Source organism: Grampus griseus (genome assembly GCF_964374135.1).
Source record: "Grampus griseus genome assembly, chromosome: 10".
Taxonomy (NCBI): domain Eukaryota; kingdom Metazoa; phylum Chordata; class Mammalia; order Artiodactyla; family Delphinidae; genus Grampus; species Grampus griseus.
The window spans coordinates 19,395,603-19,420,540 of NC_139004.1; the positions used below are offsets into that span (position 1 = coordinate 19,395,603).

General features: G+C 42.2%; 1 protein-coding gene across 7 annotated transcripts in view; it reads right to left on the bottom strand.

Moving 5' to 3' along the window:
* The window catches only part of GPLD1 (glycosylphosphatidylinositol specific phospholipase D1), a 50,137-nt gene that overhangs the window by 10,311 nt on the left and 14,888 nt on the right, over positions 1–24,938 (bottom strand). For 4 of the 7 annotated variants that reach the window (XR_014297268.1, XM_082662900.1, XM_082662899.1 and 1 more), the window contains 16 exons: positions 24,427–24,537; positions 23,594–23,642; positions 22,900–22,954; positions 17,487–17,594; positions 17,236–17,263; positions 16,993–17,132; positions 13,910–13,975; positions 11,960–12,083; positions 9,812–9,948; positions 7,517–7,703; positions 4,348–4,458; positions 2,945–3,019; positions 2,689–2,845; positions 1,643–1,784; positions 496–601; positions 314–407 (listed from right to left, as the gene is read on the bottom strand). Coding sequence is in view for 6 of the 7 variants with exons in the window: in XM_082662900.1 (XP_082519026.1) it covers positions 314–407; positions 496–601; positions 1,643–1,784; positions 2,689–2,845; positions 2,945–3,019; positions 4,348–4,458; positions 7,517–7,703; positions 9,812–9,948; positions 11,960–12,083; positions 13,910–13,975; positions 16,993–17,132; positions 17,236–17,263; positions 17,487–17,594; positions 22,900–22,954; positions 23,594–23,642; positions 24,427–24,537 (1,690 nt within the window). In the remaining variant the exon portion in view is untranslated. The remainder of the gene's footprint in view (positions 1–313; positions 408–495; positions 602–1,642; positions 1,785–2,688; positions 2,846–2,944; positions 3,020–4,347; positions 4,459–7,516; positions 7,704–9,811; positions 9,949–11,959; positions 12,084–13,909; positions 13,976–16,992; positions 17,133–17,235; positions 17,264–17,486; positions 17,595–22,899; positions 22,955–23,593; positions 23,643–24,426; positions 24,538–24,938) is intronic. The other 3 variants (XM_082662901.1, XM_082662903.1, XM_082662902.1) reach the window with 2 other exon arrangements.

Below are 24,938 nucleotides of genomic sequence, written 5' to 3' on the forward strand. Positions count from 1 at the left end.
ACCTATTCCTGGTGAACTGGGTTATAAAATTTGCTCCGTCTCCAAGCTCAATGGGATAGGAGCTTTAAAAACACACCAAGTTACTTTCACGTGTGATTTTTCAGCAAATCTTTGAAGTAGATATTATAAGCTGTGTTTTGCATTCAGAGAGTTTAATTAGCTTCCCCAAGGTGACCCAGCTTGCTATTAATGAGGAAAGGAAATATTCAAACGCAGGTCTGTCTGCCTCCATATCTCCTAACTTTCCCCCAATATGACTTGGTCAAGGAGCCACATGACTAAAAGGAAGCAAGTTTCATGGCAGGCGACCTACCTTGAGTCGGGGCCCCAACCAGCAGTACTTGTGTACGGGTCCCATTCATCATCACATGGCCGCTGGACAGGGAGGTACCCAGTTTCCCCATTGCCTGTGAAATAGCAGTAAGTCAATATAGTACAGCTAAGAAAACTTTCACTGTGGTGTCCACTTTCCTGGGGAGGGAGGGGCTGTCATACCTTGTCTCCAGAAATGGTAAACCAGCTTTGACAATTTGGCGGGAAATAGCCAAATACCCGTCCAGGGTTCTGTTTCTCATCACGAGTGTGGAACAAATGGTCCAGACTGGAATGAAGCACACTGGTCTTAGCTGATGGGGCACAGGGTTCAATGCTGGCCAGGTATTGAGGTCCAAGGAAAGACAACCCACATCTTCCCCACGCATATGCCCCCCTCCCTGTATGTCCCTGGTCCCTGTGAACCTAGACATGAGCGTGGGGTGCTTTCAGAATGAATCCCAATATCAAGGCTCTCCAGATGTGAGGTTAACCATTCTACTTCCCGACTGACAAAATAGAGGGATGCCTACTGTTATGGGCTGAATTATGTTCCCCCAAAATTCATATGTTGAAATCCTAACTGCCAGTACCTCAGAATGTGATGGCATTTGGAGATAAGGTTTTTAAAGAGGTAATCATGGGGCTTCCCTGGTGGCGCAGTGGTTGAGAGTCCGCCTGCTGATGCAGGGGACGTGGGTTCGTGCCCCGGTGTAGGAAGATCCCACATGCCGCGGAGCGGCTGGGCCTGTGAGCCATGGCTGCGAAGCCTGCGTGTCCGGAGCCTGTGCTCCACAGCGGTAGAAGCCACGACAGTGAGGGGCCCACGTACCGCAAAAAAAAAAAAAAAAAAAAAAGGTAATCATGCTAAAATAAGGTCATTAGGGTGGGGCCCTGACCAATATGACTAGTATCCTTGTAAGAAGAGGGGAAGACACCAGGGATGGGGGCACAGAAAAGAGGCTGTGTGAGACACAGGGAGAAGGTGGTCGTCTGTGAGCGAAGGAGAGGCGCCCTAGAGGAAACCAACCCTGCTGACACCTTGATCTCAGATCTCTAACCTCCAAAACTATGAGACCATCAATTCGTGCTGCTTAAACCACACAGGCTATGGTACTTTGTATGGCAGCCCTGGCAAACTAACACACCCATCTCTCTTTTAAACGTCTAAAAAGGAACATTTGCAACCTTGCCCCAGAGCCTTAGCGTTTCCTTGAAGGGTAAGAATTTCTTAGCTGCTTCCTCTGAACCCCACACTCGTGGGCTTCCACGGCTACAGGCACCTGCCCCTCATGCTCACTGGTCCCTGGGCCCCAACATCAGTGCTCACCTACTGGTGTTCTTCCAGGTCGGGCTCCCAGCCAACAGCAAAGTCCTGTTGTTGGCACTGACACCATGAAGGGAGTATCCTAACCAGGCGAAGTCCTCATCGCCTCTCACCATCCAGTTGGCCGCCTCCACGTTCAGCTCTTCTACACAAGACAACCAGTGCCTTTTACTTTATGTGGAAAGACTACCAGAATGGAAAGAGTGGGCCCCTTTTGTAGGACAATGAGAAACGGGTTCACTGGGCTGAGTTTTTGCCACAACTCATGTGCCCCCTTGCTGTCCCCAGGGCCCCAATGTCAGAAATGGAACTCACGCTTCATATAAGCAATGCATTTCTAGAGCTCACTTCTGTGGAGTAGAGGATGCTATTTAAAAAGAGGGCCTGGGGCTTCCCTGGGGGCGCAGTGGTTGAGAGTCCGCCTGCCGATGCAGGGCATGCGGGTTTGTGCCCCGGTCCGGGAGGATCCCACATGCCGCGGAGCGGCTGGGCCCGTGAGCCATGGCCGCTGGGCCTGCGCGTCCGGAGCCTGTGCTCTGCAACGGGAGAGGCCACGACAGTGAGAGGCCCGCGTACCGCAAAAATAAATACATACATACATACATACATTAAAAAAGGGGGCCTGTTAGGAGTTTCCTGGCGGTCCAGTGGTTAGGACTCCGTGCTCTCACTGCCAAGGGCCCGAGTTCAATCCCTGGCCAGGGAACTAAGATCCCACAAGCCGCACGGCAAAAAGGGCCTTTGGACAGTTAGAGCCTCACTGGGACGCTTGAGTGTTCCTACTCTTCCATTCCACTGAGACACTATAAGAATAACTATCGCTTCCTCCTTTGGATCTGGACCTACACGCTGGATCCCTCTATGTTTATTCAGTGAATCTATCCATATCATTTGCCAGAACATCTGTAAGAATAAGAGTGTTAGAAAATTCAGGTGAAATGCTATGCAGTGAGGAAAATAGGACAAAAACCCATATGCAAGAGAAGGCACCACAGACTAGAGCAGCGGAGGTCTCCGCCCATTCCACCCCCAGCCCCAGAAAGCACTACCTTTGTCGCTGTGGCTAGAGCCAGAATAAAACGCAGCCACAATTCCCTTCTGTTTCCCTCCACCTGGAGCAAAAGGGGAGCCAATCACCAGGTCAGGTTCACTGTCTCCATTCACATCTGCAGCCAAGAGTGTCCAGCCCAAGTTACAGTACGTGTCCTAACGAGGAAACAGGAAAGTACGTCTTACTTAGCCCTCGAGGCACGTAGGATATGGCGAGTCCTAGTTTTCTGTACCTGTCAAAGGTGCTCAACATACCGGGCAAGAGATGGTGATGTTGGGGGAAGAAGATAGTCTTCCTTGTTTGGAACCGAAGTAGATGTACACCGCACCCTAGACAAGGACAAACCACAGGTCGATCGTTAAGACTTGGTGGTGACCCGAGAACCTTAAATAATAGCAAGACAAAGGTGACTGATGATGAAATAAATCACCATCAGAGCCCTGTAGGGTCAGGAGCTTAGTTACTGCCAGAAGTCAGTGTCCAGTCCTGTGTATTGGCCACTTCCATCAGACTATTAGAGCCCCCAAAGCAGAAACTGTCATTTTTATCTTTGCCTCCCCAGCATCTTGCTCCGGATCTGCCATCCATAATTGTTCAGTGTATTTGCAGAATGACCTACTCAACTCCCCACCCCTTCAAGCCGGAGCTCAGTTTCTGGCTTTTCAACGAGGCCCTCCCCCGGCCCAGCCCATTATTTCTCTGAACACTAACACGTTGTGTCAGTACTGCTTACTTGCCTTGGGATGCAGACTGTGCTGTTACTGTGTTACGAACTAGTTCTCAGTTCTCGTCTTATAACTTGCCTGTCTCCATCCCTACCCCTTCTACATGCATTTATTTTCCATAGTGAACCAAGGACTGAGTACACAGTGGTGGGTAAGACCAACCTCTCTCCACCCCAAAAGCTGGCCAATTGGCAACTGTGACACCACAGCGTGGGGAGCCCCAAAGGTGCAGCGAGCACAGAACAACGAAGTGTCTCCTGAGCCAGGGATTAGAGCACACTTCCTGCAAGAAGTGACATTTCACCCCTATGGAAAAGAGGGGAGAAAGGGCTTTCCGGGTGGAGGGAGCTAGGTGAGCTCCAGTCCTAACGTGAGGGCACCTGATGGGTCTGGATGACAAATTGCTCACGGGACTAGAAACAGGGTGAGGTGGGAGAGGGAAACGAAGGGCCTTTGACTCCACTGTCACTCGCGGTGCCCGGCTACGGTGTGGAGGACTTGTGGGAGGACAGCCCTGTGGGCCAGGACCCAGGATCTCTGCTCTCGGTAAGAAAAGAGGGAACCCGCTGGGTTCCTTGCATGAGAGGAAAGATCCAGGAAGTCACCTCCCTGCTATGATGACAGGAAGCTATGGATTAGCTGGAATTTCTACCTTCCCTATCATTCAGCATCCCGGGGGAGGGGGGAGGGAGGAGGGAGAGTACAGTACCCGGTGGAGAGCCACCCGTGAAGCCCAACTAAGGCCAGGGAGGCAGGAACAGGAGCTGCCAGGTAACCGGAGTCCCATCAAGGACCTGCGTGAGGGGCTGGGACCATCTCCCTACAAAAGCTCTGCCCGGCAGCCCTGCTGCCTGCTTTCCTCCGGAGCCTCCGCTCAGTGTCTCCTCCCCTCCCGCCTTATCCACCACCATCACCCCCAGCAGCCTCCTTACTGTGTACGTGAGCTTCTCGGAGCCCACTGAGGGGGCTCCCACGGCCAGGTCCGGCACGCCGTCCTTGTTAAAGTCCAGCACGGCCACGGCAGAGCCGAACCGACCTGAAGGCTGAAGAGGCACCAGTTACTTCCCCTGGGCTGAGCCACAACCTCAGGAAGAGCACACCTGACTCCCTGGGGGACCCCACCCAGCACCCCAGGACTGAGGCGCAAAACTGCAGCCGCCTGTAACACACCCATGACCCGCCCGATGGGTAGCTCTGCCCTAAGGATGTTTTTGGCTCATCTGTCTGCCCCGAGGGGAAGATGAGGTGCCGGAGAGAAGAATGTCGGTTCTTAAAAGTTCTAGGTTTTCAGATAATGGTCTGGTGTGTATCACGCCCCACGTTAAGGACCAGGCTCCTCTTGGAAAGGATCCAAGATAATAATCACATAACAGTAGCTAACATCTGTCGAATACTCAGGAGGTTCTAGAGCCATGCTGTCCAGTGCGGTAGCCACTAGCTAAATGTGCCTATTACTTTTAAATTTAAATTACCTAACGTTAAACCAAAACAGTTTTTCAGTTGCACTGGCCACATTCAAACGCTCAAAAGCCAAAGCACTTAGTAGCTCCCACACTGAACAGCACAGCTGTAAAGGATCTCCATCATCACGGAGAGTTCTATCGATGACAGTGCTGTAGACACTAAGCATTTCACATGGATTAACGTACATACTTTTATTACTCCTACTTTTGTGGTTTACAGATGGAAAATTCACTCCATTCAGGGACAGTTTTCTTCCAAGGTGGATTTTCTAGATCTTTCATCTCCTACTGTCTAGAATGAGCCTAGACCTAAATATAACTCATGAGGTTCTCCTATTCTTTCACAATTTATCTAACAATGAAGAGTCTTGCACAAGTGATGCTTGCCACATAACACACACGCCCCAGAACCCACGTCTGTTATTTGTTGGCTAATCTCCCTATACCTGTGGTGCAATAGCATTTGAGAACACAGCCACTTGCTACAAGGCAGGAACTGGATAAACGAGAGAGGACTGCCCCGGGACACAATCACATTGGGGCAGTATGGGGACCAATGAGTAGGGGTCCCTGCCAACTGAAGATGGGTTCGTTTCATCACCACCAGCTTTACCATCAAGCCGTCCTGCAGGGTAACCATCATTCCAAGAAAAGCACAGCATTCTAAAAGTAGGCAAATGCTTATCTATCCTATCTTCCACTTTATAGACAAGGACCAGAAAGGTTAACTGCAGACCAGGGATGAGTACAGGATTCCCATCCCTAGCACATGCCTTAATCTGGCCATCTTCCAAATTATCAAAGGTCACTGGGACAAGAGAGCATGCAGCTACCTCCTTCCTCACCCCAAGTGGCTTTGAGAGAATTTCTCATACACAGGAAGCAGTTGCCTTTCTTATTCCTTGTCTACAGGAGACCAAAGGATTACACTTTACACCACAGTCTGACAGGGGAATGGCTTGGTGAAGAAAGAAGTAACAAGAATGAGTTGATTTCGGAACTTTCTCATGTGGTGTCAGAAGGTTCCAGAAAATGCTGTCCCTCCTACACTGGTCATCAACTTAACACCTTTCGGACTCAAAGGCTCCTTCCATCAGAGCTTAAACTAGACTATATGGACTTCCCTGGTGGTGCAGTGGTTAAGAATCCGCCTGCCAATGCAGGGGACACAGGTTCGAGCCCTGGTCCGGGAAGATCCCACATGCTGCAGAGCAACTAAGTCCGTGCACCACAACTACTGAGCCCATGTGCCACAACTACTGAAGCCTGTGTGCCTACAGCCTGTGCTCCGCAACGAGAGAAGCCACAGCAATGAGAAGCCCGTGCACCGCAACGAAGAGTAGCCTCCACTCACCACAACTAGAGAAAGCCCGCTCGCAGCAACAAAGACCCAACGCAGCCAAGAATAAATAAATCTATTTTTTAAAAAACCTAGATTATAAACCATTGGGCTTTTCATTATTTAAAGTATGTTCAGGTGCACCATCTTATTTTTTCACAGCATTAACTCCACAGAGAACGTTTTAACGGTATGTCTGGGGCAAGAAACCATCTGACCCCAAGTTCCCCTGGTGCTTGATATTTGGAGCTTGCAGTGTCACCAAAGCCCCCATACTCATCTGTGGCTGGTAGCAGGGCTCTGTCGGCCCCTCTTTATTTATTGCTCATGTAAGGACTAATACCAAACACGTCAGGGAGGAAAACCCTCCCGGTCTCTAGTGCTCCCACGAGGAATTCATGCTGCCTTTGCAGAACATCTGTACAGTCACTGCGGGACTCCTCTGGTGGTGAATAACGACTCAACGGAACGAAACCTGAACAGTCTGGAGTTTAGTTAATAGCAGTTTACCAGTGTTGGGCTTCCCTGGTGGCACAGTGGTTAAGAATCCGCCTGCCAGTGCAGAGGACATGGGTGCAACCCCTGGTCCGGGAAGATCCCACATGCCGCGGAGCAACTAAGCCCGTGCGCCACAACTAATGAGCCTGCATACCACAACTACTGAAGCCCGTGTGCCTAGAGCCCGTGCTCTGCAACAAGAGAAGCCACTGCAGTGAGAAGCCTGCGCACCGCAACGAAGAGTAGCCCCTGCTCGCCGCAACTCGAGAAAGCCCGTGCGCAGCAACGAAGACCCAATGCAGCCAAAAATAAATAATTTTTTTAAAAAAATAGCAATTTACCAGTGTTGGTCTCTTAACTTTGACAAGTATGCCATAATTACGTAAGATGTTAACACAGGGGAAACTGGGTCAAGGGTACATGGGAACTCTCTGTACTGCCTTTACAACTTTTCTGTGAATCTAAAATTCTTACAAGATAAACTATTCATATTATAAAGAAACACACCAAACGAGGTTTTATATTGTCAAGATATCACATTCTGATTGGCTACTCAAAGCCACTAAATAGTATGGGTGTTTCTGGAAGGTATTGGACTAAACACTCAAAGTTAATGATAGAATGAGATTAATGATGTGAACATGCTTTTAAACATGAAAAGTACTACACAAATGCTGGCCACCAGCTGTTTGTTACTATCATTATTCTTGCTATTGGTCATTCACCCTGGAAGAGTTTGCCGGGAAATGCGGGCAGTGGCTTATTGACACTAAAAGGGAAAATATGAGATGGGGGCCTCACCTGGAAACCCTCCAGGATCACATGGGCCTCCTTGTCTAGGTCCAGGTCGACGAGGGGCAAGCCCAGGTCGCTGCCATAGATGAGGTACACGCGCCCCACGTGGACGTGGCCGGGGCAGCTGTAGCCCGGGGCGCCCATCACCAGGTCACCGTGCCCATCCTGGTTGAGGTCAGCCGAGGTCATCGCCCTGTAGGGAAGAAGAGGCAGCCCACTGCAGTGTCTACTGAGAGCTATGAGTAAAACTGTCTTCTGCTCCTTTCCTTTCTGGATTCTAGAATTTAACTTCCTCTCGTGGATTTTTCCATCCTGTATGACTGTTGTGAATATTCACGTCTGAGGTTATATTGTGTGTGTGATTCAGCCTTGTTCTCCGGCAGAAAAAATAACAACAAAACTGGACAAATCAAGGCCTCTGGGCATTTCTGGACCACATAACCTGAACACATAAAAAGCATCCTCACCAAAGCACCTTGTCCTACATGCAAAACCCAGAGCAGCCAAAGCACCATCCCAGGCTCCCCCTGAGAACAGAGAGGAAATTCGCCATCAGCCAATCGCACAGGTTACTTCATAATCGGCTCAACTCATTTCAGCTTGTTACCTGATCAAAGACAAGTTTGTGGTAAGTAGACCATTTTATCTCTACCATAGCTACATAGGGTGGCTTATACTGGAAAAAATTCAATGCCTAACAGGTTTAGTGGATGTTTCTAAATGAGAGCCCATGACCTACCAGTTACAGAGTTGGACAAACTGAGTCAATGGTTCAAACGTCTCTGGCGGGGCTGGAATGACCAAAAGTCATTTATTTATTCTGGTTCTGATGACCACATAAGAATAAATAGCAGAACAGAGGAAAAAGAGAAGAGCAGTTTCTAACGGGTGTGACGCCTGGTGAACTGGGTCAGATGCACACCGTGGAGACACTGCTGGTCTCTGCACTCCCGAGGCTGGACTCTGGCCAGTAATGGCGCCCAGGAAGGACCTCTGTGCTGCCCCCCCTCTCCCCCGCCCCACGTGGCAGACAGCCCAGCAGGAGGCCCTCATTTGGATTTTCAGGAAGGCAGCCAAGAAGAGCTATTCATTATTCACAAATGAATGGCCAGTAAAGACAGCATTCACCCCCCATTCCTTGTGCTGGAGCTGAATGCATTAGCGGCCTGAAGAGGAAGGGCTGTCAGTATATTGTTCCAAGGGAAATGCAATGTTATTTGGATTTTAAAAGTGTGGTTTAAAAAAAGAGGTTTCACAAAAGCCTCCAAAAAATAGTCACTTTTATATCCTTGGGCTCAGTTTGGTTGTGAAACTGAGTCCCCCTAAAACCACGTTCCCTTACTGAGTTTATGATTAATCTTTCTATCCAAAACTTTATTCCCTTTCTTGTCCCCTCCGACCTCAATCCTTTGCTAACTGAACACTAATCAACCAGAGTCAGATGACTAAAACAGTTGCTGTCGATAACATCGTTAATGTACTAAAATGGCTGTTGGAGATATAATTAAGGTTGTTAATTATATAAACAAACTCAGGTTGTTTCTCCAGGCCAAGCGAGCTACCAGATCCCCGAGCCATGGACCACCTGGCCAGAGAATCATAAACCGAAACATCCTGACCCCTGAAAGTATGATTAAGAAATGTCACAAGACGATGACTGATCCCAGCTTCACTGGTCTCCCCCTTTAAAAACACCCCTAACTCAAAGACCAGATTGGAGTGGACCTGAGGCTTGTCTCCAACTCCCTTGCTTGGGGCCCTGCAATAAATGCTGTACTTTACTTCACCGCAGCTGGGTATCAGTAGATTGGCTTTGCTGTGCTTCGGGCGAGGGGACCCAATTTCAGTTTGGTAATAGTTGATCTTTAAAATCAGAGGAATCCCTAACATTCTCTTTATAAAATTATTGTGGTGTGCTAGGCTTTTGCCTTATGAAGTTATAATAGTCCAGACACATAATAGATACCTGCTTTTATCTTTCTAATGTCCTTAGATGCCAAGATATCTGTAATAATCTATCTCCGAAAACATTGAAGCTTTACAAATATTCTATAAAGTAATAGTTTATTGTTGTGGTTATTTAATAAAGTAAAAGTTGTTTGTATTTAAACATATTTTTGACCAATTTTAAGGAGATAATTTTATCTTTACCAGAACTTAACCACAAAATTACTATTTTTTGTTGATGATGAATTGATTGGAAAATAAAGTGCTAACAGGCACCATTTAAAACATTTGTGAATGACTGCTTGAAATTAATACTGATAAAAATGTTCAGGAATTAGATAAACTCATACGTACCAACCAAGCCTTGTGTAGGGAAATGACAAGTAGTAAGATGCTGAGGGGCTAGAAACATGATTCAGTGGCAGAGAGCTGCCAGTAAACATTTCCTGTATGCTCCTCTCCAAAGACTGGTACATGAAAGATAAGGAATCCTGAAACAAAATGATTACAGACAGAAGAAGACACAGCATAATCAACAAAGCTACCGTTTCCTGCCAAAAGCATTAGACTTTAGGAAACAAGTTTTTACAAGAGCTGAAAAATAACATCGATTCCTATCAACAAGATGACTTAAGACTGGCAATTAGGAGAGTGAAATCACACCCCCAGTGTGTGCTCACAGATGGGAGTTATAGCCCTAGAGGTCAGGGCCATCACGGAAAGAAAGAGTCAGCTGGGATTAACCTAAACCAAGTCAGGATGGTCTATTACTTTGCAGAATGTAACTGGACAAAATAATTGTTACGATCTAAAGTTTTTCTTTAAGATAAGTTCATTCAAATCTAGAACTGTAATTATATTTGTATGTGTATATATGTGTGTGTATATATATATATATATCCTTCTTTTCTTTTCCCCCTCAAAAAAATGAACTGAAATACCACCACGAATGCTAGAAACCCTCCCAACCACACTCAAATTGAGAGGCTGCTGGATTTGCTCTGAGTCCCAAGAAACCGGGCAGGCACGAGGGGTCACGTGTGGAGTGCTGGAAGCTGTATGCGAGAGAAATGAGGGGACAGCAAGCCCCTCAGCTTGGGATGCTGAATTGTTCTTAGCGTGGTTACTGCAGAGACACAAATACAGACCTCAGTGGCCCTGAACAACCTGGCCAGGCACCAGATCCATGCAAGTTTAGGGAACACAACTCGAAATCCACCCAGGGGTAACATAAGACCAAACAAGAATTCCCGGGCCTGCCCCAGAGCAGAATCAGCTCAGAGCCATGGGACAGCCCTGGACAGCTCAGGCTCCAGAGAAGTGCAGGTTATAAGGGCCCTGCAGGAAGGGACCGTGCCTTCTGTTTCTCCAGTCTAACACCTCTGGCAGGCCATCCACAGATTGCTCATCTGCTGCCCAGCTCTGGCATCCTCATTCATCCAGGAAGCACCATGCCAGGTACCACCCAGGCCTTGGGACTATAAAGTCCTTCTCTTACACAATTTTCCCTTTGCAAGGGAGACTGATCTACATAATTGCAAGACCAAATGAGAGTTGTTTTGACAGCTTCCCAGGTCTAGGTGTGGGTACATAATTTGTAGAACTCATTGCAAAATGAAAATGCAAAGTTCTTTGTTCCCAAGTTATTAAGAATTTTAAAGCAATGACAGCAGAGCATTAAACCAAGTGAGGCGGCCTTCTGTGTGACCATGCAGGCTGCAGACCTGTGAAGCAGGCCCTGCCCGGGCCCTCGACCAGCTCACAACGTCGTCTAAACCCTTCTCCCTCTGCAACTCTGGCAAGTACCTTGTATCCCTTATCTTGTGTTCCAAGCAAACAAGACTACTCAGATTTCCAAACATCATGAAACTTTCCCAATCCACTACCAGAAACATATGCTCACTGATGAAAAACCATCTAGTATTCAAGGCCTAACTCAAATGCCACCTCCTCCATGAAGCCTTCTCTGATAGTAGGGATATAATTTTTTATCTTCATGAGGGTCTATGTACCCACCCCCACCCCCAACCATAGGATTTGTTGCATCCTACTCACAAATGGTTATTTTTGTATTTATCTCCCCTATTAGACTGAAATTTTCTAAATGTCAGAGGCTATTTCCCTTTCATCTTCTATCTCCCTGGTGGAATGACACTTAAGATGATCTCATGGAGGAACTTCACATGCAGTGGTGTCCCCTTGGTGTCGGGCCTTGCACAGTGAACCTACAATGTTGCTGACACACTTTGCCTAAGGACAGAGCAGAACTGGCCCCACGGCCACCTTGGGCTCCACCTGGCTTGCCAAAGGCCACTGAGGTCCAGACTCTCATCATAGGATGTTTCTGGAACAAGCCAGACTTGGAGGCCAAGGATACTTGCGAGCCTGGCTCATGCCCAGGTGACTTTCAATGAACGATTAAACAACCAGCGACTCTACAAAACGTGGTATCACAGGAAGCGGCAGGTGCCTATCTCTCCATTAAAAGCCAAAAATTCTTACCACAGTCCAGGAATCCACACTAAAGAACGCTCCTCGTTTGGTATAGTTTATATTTTTTCCAATATCTTTAGTTAGGGCTGCAGTCACGTTTCTATGAAAAACATTTTTCTGTACTTTTGAGCTGCTGGAAAGAGAGGAATAAACTGGTTAAGACTGAGGAAATAGCAACTCCCCCTGAATAACTGAGTTGAAAACTATAGTCAAGTTAATCACAGGTTAAAAGGCCATAAAATTTTAACATCTGCAAGTTGAAGGAACAGCAACACAAAAAAAATTTTAGAAAACCTTTTATAGGAGATTCCACAACATCTTTTAATAAACACATTTCCAAGGTTGAAAAAGCCTGTCCTTACAAACGTAAGTTCTATAGGTGTATAAGTTTGAATTCCTTCCAGATTAAAAAAAAAAAAAAAATCAAAAGTCAACATTTCATACAAATGGCCAAGAAAAGGTCATAGCTGTTCGGGAAAGCAGTATGCAGGTAGACTGATTTATCCTTAAAGACATGCAAGAATTAATTATACAATAAAAATACATTTTCAAATTCATGTTTTAACCAGTCTACCAATCAGATGCCTAAAGAAGCCAGGCAGGTTTCCGAAATGCTTACAGTGGAAGCTGGGCAACAAATAAACAAAGGAGGCCCGCGTAAGATACCAGCCAGTGTAGGGATCCCGACAATCTAGAGCTTGCAAACCCAACCTGAAGGCGTTCAATTTAATTAAAACAAAACTTACCTAATCACATAAATTAAAAAGTGAGGGCTTACCTGAACACTTTTTGCACATTTTCAATTCTTTGGAAGCTCTGAACTCTCTCTCACCTTAGCATCTTTTTTTTTTTAATCTTTTTTTTTTTTATTAATAGCCATCCTTTTTTTTTTTTTTTTTTTTTTGCGGTACACGGGCCTCTCACTTGTGGCCTCTCCCGTTGCAGAGCACAGGCTCCGGACGCGCAGGCTCAGCGGCCATGGCTCACGGGCCCAGCCGCTCCACGGCATGTGGGATCTTCCCGGACCGGGGCACGAACCCGTGTCCCCTGCATCGGCAGGCGGACGCTCAACCACTGCGCCACCAGGGAAGCCCTCACCTTAGCATCTTTTATTGCAATGCCCTCTTTTTGAGTATCGGACTCTTGCTCACTCTAAATATCTTGGTTGAAGCATCAGTTCTTCACAGGAAGTCTCCTGTGACTGAGTTAGGACACTCTGTGGTACATCCTGAGCACCCAACACTTGTCCTTCCTAATACTCAAGGGTATTTACAGCGCCCATCCACCCGCCATCCTCTGAGAGCAGAGACTGTTTCTGTCTTGTTCACAATGAGGTCTCTAAATGCCTGAACTAGTTCCTGGCACATAATGATGAGGAAATATTATTTTATAACTTGTACTGCTTTATTGTATTATTAGGAATAATATTTATTAGGATTAATATAGTTACTAAATGCATGAATGAATGGTTGGTGGTTGGTACCTGAGTCCAGCAGGGAACACCACCCCCTAGAATACAAAGCAGACCCTCTGGCCCTCTTCCTCAGAAACTGAGAGGACTTCTCCCCACCCTGTCTTGTTGATAATTACTTTTTCAGGGTGGAATTGGGCCAAACTTTATGAATAATGACAATAATGATGGTAATAATAATAATACTATTAACTATCATTTACCAGTTAATGAGCAACTTACTAATGTGCTAATTGCTCTACATCCATTCTCGCACATAATCCACACCATAATTCTGGGAGTAGGGTATGCATTTATTCCAGTTTGCCAAAGGAGAAAGCTGCAGCTCAAAAATAATTAGGCAACTTGTTTAAAACTCACACAGCTATAAATGGCAGCCCTGGAATTTGAACCTCTGTCTACAAAGCCCATGCTTTCAGAGTCTACTGAGCACCCCTCTGAGCGAGTGAGATGTTCTTTTTCTATGAGCCATTTTGGAATCCACTTACCTGTGGGTATGGTTTTTCTGGCTGCCACATGCGATAAACAGAGGGTTCTCAGGTAGGTTGCAGTTACTGGGGAAATAGTCAAATGAGTTAGGCAGTTTTCTACCTTCTTTTCAAGCATGAATTTTTCTGAGAATCAGTGTAACATTTCAAACCACCTCCAAAAGTCTTCATGCAGTGGTTTTATGACTTAGCCAGGCAGGACTGGTAAAGGGCCTGAGTCCTACTTAATGAGGGTGGATATGCAGGTGCTATTACGGTAACCCAGGCAGCGCCACACGGCTGGTCACCCTAGACTCACAGCCTTCCCCTTCCCTCCCGATTCCACCTGCTGAGTTCTCCCTGCTGACATGAACCATCTCAGAGTTACAGACAGAAAGAAACTGATTCCCAACTGTGCCACCTTTTGCCCATCTATGCTCAATGTTTTGATTTTTCATTCTCATTCCTTTAAAAACAAAAACTTATAAACTAATAATAGGTAACTAAGTATCCCTTTCTACAAGTGAAAAGGTTGCTGATAGAATGCAAGAGGTGAACTTTCTAACATTGAACAGAAGCACTAAGGGAGTGGGTATTACACTGTAAGAGTCTCTTCCAGAATGAAGACTCTTCTGAAGGAGAGGAAGCTTTGGAGGTCACTGAGGGAGTTTCAGCGCAGTTATGAAGGAAGTATGAGCCTGGGGCAAAAGGACTGGTTGCTGGAAAAGGAATTCAGAAAAGAGGTGAAAGATACTGAAGGCAAACTTTTCCCATCAAAATCTTTCTTAGGGCCACAGCTTTAAGCTGAGGAAAAGGTTTTTCCTCAAATTCTCTTTTCTGCACCACCGGGATTTAGACGGCAGCCTTACAAGGTTAGCACTACAATTACAAATACTTTTTGAGTTAAGTAGAGTTCTGGCTGGGAACATAACTACCATTATTTCACTGTTTCTTTAGGAAAATATACTATGAGTTTCAAGTAACACAAATTTGCTTTGGAAGATCACGTTATCAGTAAGTTAAGAAGTGGTTATAATGTGAAAATACATATGCTTTTCTTTCTGTCATGAGTTTGCATTGTCTTTCTTTGGAGCATTCTCCAAATTTCCCATAAAGTTGCATAAATTCTGATGAATCTTTCTTTGCAAATGTCTGTAAAGATACAATCAATTCATGGAATTTTCTGCCTTGATAAATTAAGACAGATCAAGAGACAAGAAATCTGTTTTTTCTCAGTTATCCTCTCCTAATTAAAGAATAAGGTTCAGCTACAGAACTTTCCTTAACTATGTTGGACAACTGAGCCAAAGACAAACACCAAAATTGTTTTTCCAATTTAAGGATCAATACACTTGGACTTTATAAAACAAATAAATGTAGATCATTCACTCTAACATGGCCATGTGTTATGAATCCCTCCAATATAAATTTAACTTTTTTCTAACACTACTACTAGTAGCCCACATTTATCAAGTGCTTACTGTAGGCTAAACCCTTTACATGAGTGATCTCATTTACTCCTCACAAGGCCCTATGAGAAAGATAGAATTATTACTGCCTACAGTTCATGCATGAGGAAACTAAGACTTGGAGAGATTTAACAATTTGCTTGGGATAGCTCAATAGACAGTGACACGTCTCTTAAATTCCAAAGTTCATCCTCTCTACAACACACGTGGATCGAAACACCCACAGCCATAAAAGAGCTTGGGATTTCAATGAAGGTTAATTTTCACTATTAAAAGTGCTATTCATATCGGATGGTTTCCATCTGCCACACTGTTACTTGCCGAGTCTTAGAAGCAAGGCTAAGGTTGAATTTATCAAAGGGAATTTTGTTTCAAATCAACACAATATATATAATTGTGTTGTATATACATATACACACATATATATACATATGTTGTGTATATAATATAAAATATAATATATAATTATGGTTAACATTCTTTGAATACTAGCAAATGTTTTAAGGGCAAAGGACCATCATGCAGTGTACACCGTTCTGGAGCTGTGCTCATACAGGCCCCTGAACTTAAAAAGCCCAACCCTCCTATGATCCTCACCCAGAATAGCCACCCCAGTGCAGCTCCTGCCACAGAACCCTCTTTTCTCCCTGCCCACTGCTGCTTCAGCTTCCCACCCTGCCCTTTCCCTGCAGCAGGTGCTGCCTCCAGGGGTCCCTATCCAGACCCATCCCTACCCTGCTCAGTTCAACAGCGTGGGAGGGAGGGGCTGCATCCTCAGCGGTAGGGTTGGACATGGGTTCTGAGAGAACCTTGGCTCCCTCGGGCCATGAACAGATTCTGTGAGAGCCGAAATGTCTACTACAGCTGGATCTGGGGACAAGACCAGTCTACCCTCTTCTACACGCCATCTGAGTCTCTGATGGACGCTCCTCCTAGGTGTGCTGGGGAGGAACAGAAGAGCTGGAGGTTGAGCAACTGTTCCATCTGGGCTAGATGTCAAATTCCAACAGAAGCCTGAGCTTTATGAATGCATTCATTTCCAATTTCATTTTGGAGTGCGGGGGTTAGGTGAAGTAAACTTTTAAACCCTAGAGCCCTGAGAGCTCGATCAGGTGGAGAGGAGGATGGCCACATCCACTGCTGGAGCCTGGGGAGGTGGACACCCCAGCCTACAGCATGGGGTCTCCCAAAAGAAACAGATGCAGTCCAGCTGTGGAAGCAGATTCCTTCCCACCTGAGCCATTTCTCCCAGACCACAAACCTTGCAATATCTACCTCTTCATCCCTAAGACAGGAGAGACATCAGCAAACTTAAACAGATGGGAGCTAGTTGGAGTTTTGAGAGAACAGTTTCCATTCTTTTCCTTCTTTTCTTTTTTTTTTTGGCTACGCCACGTGGCATGTAGAACTTCCCCAACCAGGGATCGAACCCCTGCTCCCTGCAGTGGAAGCACAGAGTCTTAATCATTGGATCACCAGGGAAGTCCCATTCTTTTCCTTCTTGATTAGGAGAGGATAGCACTTCATGAGACTTACTTGTTCTTCATTTGATCAACTGAAAAACCTGAGAGTTATGTTGGGGACAGGGTAGCAAAGCAGGGAGTGATTGGAAGGAGAAATAGAGTAAGAATTCACCTGGTCCCATTCTTTAACATGAAACTTGTTAGACGGTAAATATTAGTGGACCAAAATGCCATATCATCCAGTCCTCCTAGGAAGTATTCTTGAAATTGTTCCACCAAAAATGGGGACTTTCTAGAATAAGTGGGATAAAGCTATGGCACAGAGAAAGAAAAATAAGTCAATAAATAAATGAATCAAGTGCTTCTCATGGTATCTTTATAACACTTTAAGATTTTGAAGAATAAACGCCTTTACCTTGGAAGCAGCTAACATCTCACCATACCTGCAACATAAGCAATAATTTTGACCATGAGCTGTGGTTTCCACAAAGAAATGAGGCAAATTAATGAAGATAAGACTCCAGCAACATGTATCCACTATCAAGCAACTGCCTTTGAACAAGCAAAATCCATAAATCCAATATCCATTCTCAGAAAACTAAAACATTGGAAAGTTAAGGAAGTCACAATAAAATCGACTGCAAATATTCCTCTAGTTACACTTACATTTCCAAGAACTGGAGGTATGAACAGTTAACAATGGCATTTTTGGTGATGACTTCTCGGCCATAGAGTTTCTTATAAATTTCCAGGAGATCGTCAACAGGCACATACCTGAGAAAAGCATTAGAATAAGAGTTGTTTTGATTCTGAAGTTGAAGATATTAACAGCAGCAGTAGCAGCTACCAGTTATTCCAGGATTATTATGTGCCAGACACCATGCAAAGGGCTTTACATTCATTATTTATTTAATCCTACCAACAACCCCGAGTGGTTAGTGCTATCATAGTCCTACTTCACATACAGGAAACTAAGGCACAGAAAAGTTTGATAATTTGTCCAATGCTGCAGAGCAAACTGGTACCCTAATCCAATATTTATACAAAGATAAGTAACTATAAAATATAAAAAGAATGTTTAGTTTTGTGAATTCAGAGTTCAAGGAGCAATATAAAGTATTTTTATTCTCTTGAGTTGAATTACTCTCAAGAATCATTGTTTTAAAAACACCAAAAATGGCTCCTTACCCCAACATCCTACTTTCAGAGTACATAGTGGAAGGTAGTAAAAGAGAATTCTAAGTCAATCTTTTGGTTCACAGATATTAGTTATTTCAGTTGGAAGAAGAGCAGCATTTTAAAAATTAGATTTATACTGTTATCTTTTATCTTTATTTAAAAAAAACCTTAGAATATACCAGACAGAAATCACAACCAATAAAACCTGATTTTAGTGTATTTATAAGAAGGAATCTATTGAGATTTCCATTTTTTACTTCACAAGCACACCAGAATGGTCCTCCCCATAAACATAGCTTAAAACGCTAGACAAAATAACAAAAATATTTGTTTAGATGAATCACCAAGCTAACAAGAAAGTGAAATTTTTCCAAAAGCCAAAAACAAATTGAAACTGGAAACTTTGGGAGGTAAGCATGTGGGAAGCCAGCTTTTGCCCTGGAGACATCTGCTAAACCTGGGAACCTAGGAGTTTTTTGTTTTGTTTTGTTTGTTTGATGGCTGTGTGGTATGCAGGAGACAGGAGATAAAGTATAGGAACCACCAAATACCAAAAGTGGGCCATCTCAGAGGAGACTCCTCATTAAAGGCTATACCTTCTGCACAAATATTAGCTAGAAATAAACTCAACATACCAACAAGGACAGCAAAAAAACCTGCCTATCTTCATCTTGGCAAAGGATAGAGAGAGGGGAAAATATCTCCCCTGAGAACCGGTAACAACTACCCAGCCCCACAAATGTTTTGTCTTTCATTCATGCCAGCTGTGTGGTCAGAAGAACTTCAAGGGTTGAAAGTAACTTAATGTGGTCCCAGGTGGTGCCTTGAGGTAGCATGCAGAAGGCAAGACAAACCTTCTCTGGAGAAATACAACTCTAATGCAAGCCTCGAGTAATTCAAGCACCAGTGAATATAACCAAAAGAAGACAAGATCCCTGATGGCGCACAATTTGAAATGGACGTCTAATCCAGTGCAGATGACCTTGTGTGGAGAGTTAGAGAAACCTCATGTCACTGCTACCACCACCTCTTCCTGGGACATCCAAAGCCCAGCTGGCCTCATCTGATCTGGGAGTGACCTGTTGGTTCTGGGCCTCCCTTCGCTCTAAGGTAGATGGACCAGGGATGGGAATGGGCAACTTGCCAAGCCCCCAGCTCTACTTCCTCTTTGTTCTGTAAGCACTCCTCCCAACTCTCAGCTCTCCATGCTCAGGGGCTGAGGCTGGGACTGAGGGTTAGAGTTATGTCACCTGACTGCTTAGTAAACATATGAAGAAAAAACAAACAACAAAAAGTAATTACAGTAATATCTGGTAAAGCGGACTTGAAGACAATAAGCATTGTGAGATATAAAGAGTCACCAGATAAAAAGTTCAATTCACTAGAAAAATATAAGACTTTAAAACTCGAATATACTTAACAACGTATCTTCAAACACATGTATGGCAAACTAACTACAAGGAGAAACTGAAAAATTCAACCATCACGGGGAGATTTTTAAACAAATTTCTCAGTAATTGTTAGACCAACCAGATAAAAATAGTAAGACTATCTTAATTATAGCTTACAAATCTTCTGATTTGAGCAGTACATTTAATAAGCTTGAGCTAATAAGTATATATATAACATTAAATCAAAAATTGGAGAATTAACATTCTTTTCAAGTACAGATGGAAAATTGATAAAAATTGATCATATGCTAGACCTTAAAATCAAGACTCAAATTTCACAGGAACCGAAGAAAAGTAGAAGGAAGAAAATAAATATGAGAAAAAATAATGAAAGAGAAAAAGAACATATAGTAAAGAGGATCAACAAAGCCAAAAGTTTATTTTTTTAATAATAAAACTAAAAATATTAGACATGATTAATTGTTTAAAAATATAAGAGAAGGCAGGATAAAAAACATTATGGATAACAAAGGAACATAGGTACAAATAAAACAAGAAAAAAGCATAAGACATTATGAACTACCTTATGCCAAAATGTTTAAACACTTAGACAAAATGGAAAAGTCCTAGAAAAATATAAAACTCTTTAAGAAGAAACTGAAAAACTGTACAGTCCTAAAACCATTTAAAAAGTTTCTTAAGAGTCCCTACTTTTTAAAACATCAGGCCTAGATAGCTTTACAGACAAGTTCTACCAAACATTCAAGAAATCAAAGTTATAATCTTACACAGACTTCCAGAAAATAGCAAAGGAAGGCATACTCCCCACCTGATTTCATGAAGCCAGGATGACTTTAATACCAAAACCAAGCACAGATAGAAGAAAGGAAAATTACAGTACAAACTAACTCATAAAAATAGATGGAAAAACCCTAAACATCAAGAAGAGATGAAGCAAATATAAAAAAAGATGATATAGCTTTGCAAAACTGGCTTTGTGCCAGGAGGTAAAGTTGATTTAATACTTGCAAATAGATTAGTATAATTCACTGTATTAACAGATTAACAAATAACTATCTCAACAGATGAAGAATAAGAGTTCAATACACATGAAATTAATTTATAATAAAAACTACTAACAAACTTGAAATAGAAGGAAACTTCCTTAATTTGATAAAGGATACTCCCAAAAATCTAGAGCAAACTTGATGAAACATTGAAAGCATTTTCTTTACAATAAAGAACAAGAAAAGTATGCTCAATATCACCACTTCTATTGTACTGGAAATACTAGCCAATATGATACAGCAAGAAAGAAATTATGGGTATAAAGACTGAAAAGGAAAAGCAAAAGCCACGAAGACCCAACACAGCCAAAAATAAATAAATGAATTTCAAAAAATTGTTACAATTTGTAGATTATGAATTGTGAGTCAATTCAAAAGAATCTCCTGATAATTAGAATAAGATAGCTAAGAAATGTTGCTAGATACAAAAACAAAATTAGAAAGTCACTTACATTTCTATACACCAGCAATCAATTAGAAAATACAATTGTTTCCAAAAGTTACCATTTATGGTACTAAGTCTAATAAAATGTGTAAGACCTCGATGGAAAAACTTATAAAATTTTAGAGTCATTAAAGACAACTTAAATAAAACATAGCATATTTTTGGATAAGAAGACTCAATATTGCAAAATTGTTAATTCTCTTCCAATTCATCTCTAGAGTCAATAGAATTCTAAACAAAATTCCAACAAGATTTTTCTTGGAACTTGGCAACTTGATCCTACCAAGAGCCAAGGCAAGAGAAGGGACAAGATACATTTGAAGAAAAAGGACAGGTTGGGAAATCAGCCCTAATAGATGTCAAAATGTATTAAAGCTGTTGTAATTTTAAAAAATCAGTATTGCTCAGGGAAAGTCAATTAGACCAACAGAACATGATAGAAAGCCCAGAAACTGACCCACATATGTACGGAATTTTAATTTATGTCATAGAGGGCATTACGGATCAGTGAGGAAGGGCAGACTATTGATAAATGGTTCTGAGACAATCGGTTATCTCTACAGGAAAAAAGTAAAATTTCTGTCACAGAATATACAAAAAATTAACTCCAGGTAAATTAAAGATATAAAGTTAAGAAATGAAACTATAAATGATTTAGAAGGCTACGTAGGAGAATAACCTCATTCCCTCAAGGTAGGGAAGGATTTCTTAAATAAGACATCAAAAGTACAAATTACAAAAGAAAGGATTGATATATTCAACTACATTAAAATTAACAAATTCTGTTTATCAAGATACACCGTAAGTAAAAAGACATGCCACAAACTATAAAAAGATATTTATAACAAATAAATGATAAATGGACAAAGATTAGAAACCAGAATATACAGAGAATACTCAGAAATAAAAAGAACAACCCAACAGAAAAATAGGCTAAAAACCAAACAAAATGTTTTCACTTAAAATGAAATACAAACAATCGATAAAATACAAAAGAATATTCAACTTCATTAGTAGTCTGGGAAATGCAAATTAAAACTTTAAGGTGATACCATTACACACCAAACAGGTTAGAACAGTTTTAAAGCTGGACAATACCAAGTATTGGAGAACACACAAGAAGCAGAACAAAGCTGATGGGAGTACAAATTGGGAAGACCATTTTGAATGACAGTCTGGGATTATTTACTTAAGTTAAACATGCATAAGCCCTACAGCCCAGCAATTCCACTTCTGGTGCCACTTGCTTGAAAGACATTCCCCTCTGGTGCAAAAATACATGTGCAAAAAAGTACATGGCAACACTATGTGTAAAGCAAAAACACTTTACACTACTTACACATCCATCAATATTAGAATGAAGTCATTTTGGTATATCCACTCAATGGAGGACCATATAGTAGTGAAAATCAAGGAACTACAGCCGAACATATCGATATGATTAAATGTCAGAGAAATAATTTTAAGCAAAAACATTTTTACGTTTAATTACATTAAATTTAAATTTAATTTTAAGCAAAATACATGCTGTGTAATTCTATTTATCTAAAATGAAAACCCATATAATATTTTGCATATGGATATAGCTACATGTAGTAAAACTATAGAGAAAAGCAACTTTAGTTGATTAAGAAAATGATTAAGAAAATCTAGGGTAGTGATTACATCTGGTGGGAGAAAAGGTGATGTGATAGAGCGGGAAGGACTTGGAGCTTCTAGAGACCAGCAATGCTCTACTTCTTAAGCTAGGTGGCAGCCACACAGTGTGCATCATCTAATTTTTTTATTTATAAAAATACATTATTTTATATGTTTGGCCTAATTCACAAATTTTTAAAAGAATCTACTTAGGCTATTCTAATCTTTAGTTTTACTTTTCAAAATTTACGAATGCAGAAGGCTCCTAATTACATTGCAAGTTATATTTCCTAAGGAAAAAATAGTCAAGCTCCTAACTGCCATTTGGTATCACACATTTAAATGTACATTGCTCTTACCAGTGCCGTGAGAGGTAATTAAAATTAAACTCAAACTGGCTCAACACGTCTCCTCCTATGATATGAGAAAAATATTTGCATCTGGTGAGTTAGTGACAACACATAGCATGCTTCTTTGAACACAAGTTTGCACAATCCAGATTATTAGTTCTTCACATTGTTATAGGTTCCCATTCATTGTTTTAGGTATAAGCACGTCTTTAAGAAAAAGTGATCTTTTAAAATTTTAGTGAAACACATGAATTAAGAAAGAGTCACCCATATAACCAAAAGGTTTTTTACTTTAAGAAGGACCATAAGGGTTCTTGTAAGTAAACACCACTCACCAATACTTTGTATATTTAAAGGTAATTTACTATAGAAAAAAAAAGATGGAGTTTACCAATTTAAAGCTAAAGTATTAGGAGACACTAGGCAATGAATTTAAATCCAATTTAAAAAGCAACGCTTTTCTAAAATAATGACGCAAATAAATGATAAAAAGTAATGGGTTTTTTTTACCGAAAAAAACATGCAACTTTACAGAAGTATATCTCTATATGAAATGAGGTGTTACTGTACTCCAAACTGCAATATTAAAATAGAAAGCTAGTGGCAAGAGATTTTTAAAAATACACATTTAAGGTACAATAGTGACTGCAAGTGAAATATAACTAGCACAAAAGAAAATCTGGTTAATGTAAAGAAACAGTACCGAAATCACCAGCCGGATGTGCCTCAGAATAGGAGCCGTGAAAATCAATCTGAGGAAAAAAAGAGACCCATTTGTTATATCTCACAAATTAAAGCCCACAATGAAGTGAGTCGTGAAGAGGTGACAGTCTAACCCAATGATTGTTGAGAATGCCTAGTAATGGACTCGCTTTTCAAAGAAACATTTAATTTTATTGCTTTATTTGTTAAAAAATGATATTGGCAGCTGAGTTGTATACTTAATATCTTGAGACAGATAAAGCTACTGCAGACATTTGCATCGAACAGGATGCATGGAAAATCTCTACTAAGTGCAAGTTTAAAGTTGGTACAGAACGGTATTAATATCAATGAATGACCAGAGGGGACTTTCAGAAGCTAAGTCACCAGGTAAGATCACAATTTTTAGTGGTGATACGGCATCCTCATATAGAAAAGTAAGAAGGAAAGAAAACAAAAACATGTGAACTTACTTTTAAAAACGGTAGAACCAAGTAGTAGGTATTTATACCTTTGTTAAGAGGTACAGCTTGAATAAAACATACAATTTTTCAAATATGGTTTGTGACTAAAACAGAATATCACATCCATTGCTGTTTTCAGTGCACATTGGTCATTCTGCCCACGTGGATGAATTTACCCGGGAAGCAAGAAGAGTAAGAGGAATGAACAGGAAAGATGGAAATCTAGCAAATACCGCGTTGGGCAAAGTCTTGTTTCCATGTGAATCTGAATAACCTAAAGTTTTCCTTTTCCTAAGAGGGTCAGTTTCGGATCTTGGGTATGACAGTATCACTCCCATAAAGCCATTAAAACCTGAAGATATGTACTCACGGCTCCCATTGTCCTAAGGAATCCTTGTTCAATACCCAGGCTATGCCAGCTGACATCTGCCACCATGTGAGAGGTAATTCCAAACAAGAAAGCTACCAGTTTCTCTGTGTCCTGCCAAATGAGCAAATTAGAGTTGTGTGTGTGTGTGTGTGTGGGGGGGTTATTTTATAAAAATCTTATTAAAGGATTAATACAGATGAATTCATTTCCATCGAGACTTAACAAAAAAATCAGAGACAGGTATATTGTAGTTTCCCAAAAAACACAAAGGACTTTTAAAAATGTTTTCGAGTGCCTTGGAACTGCTTTCAGATTAATTTACTATTAGAACAAAATGACCAAGTGACATAGCCCAAATTTTAAAAAACATCATTTATTGCAGATAAAATTGAAGGTATAAATTTCAAAACACAAACCCATCATTTATTCAGGTATTAACTAGCCATCTACTATGTTCCACATGCTGTGTTTGGCACTGCAGGCACGACGGTGAGCAGCCCTCACAGAGTCTG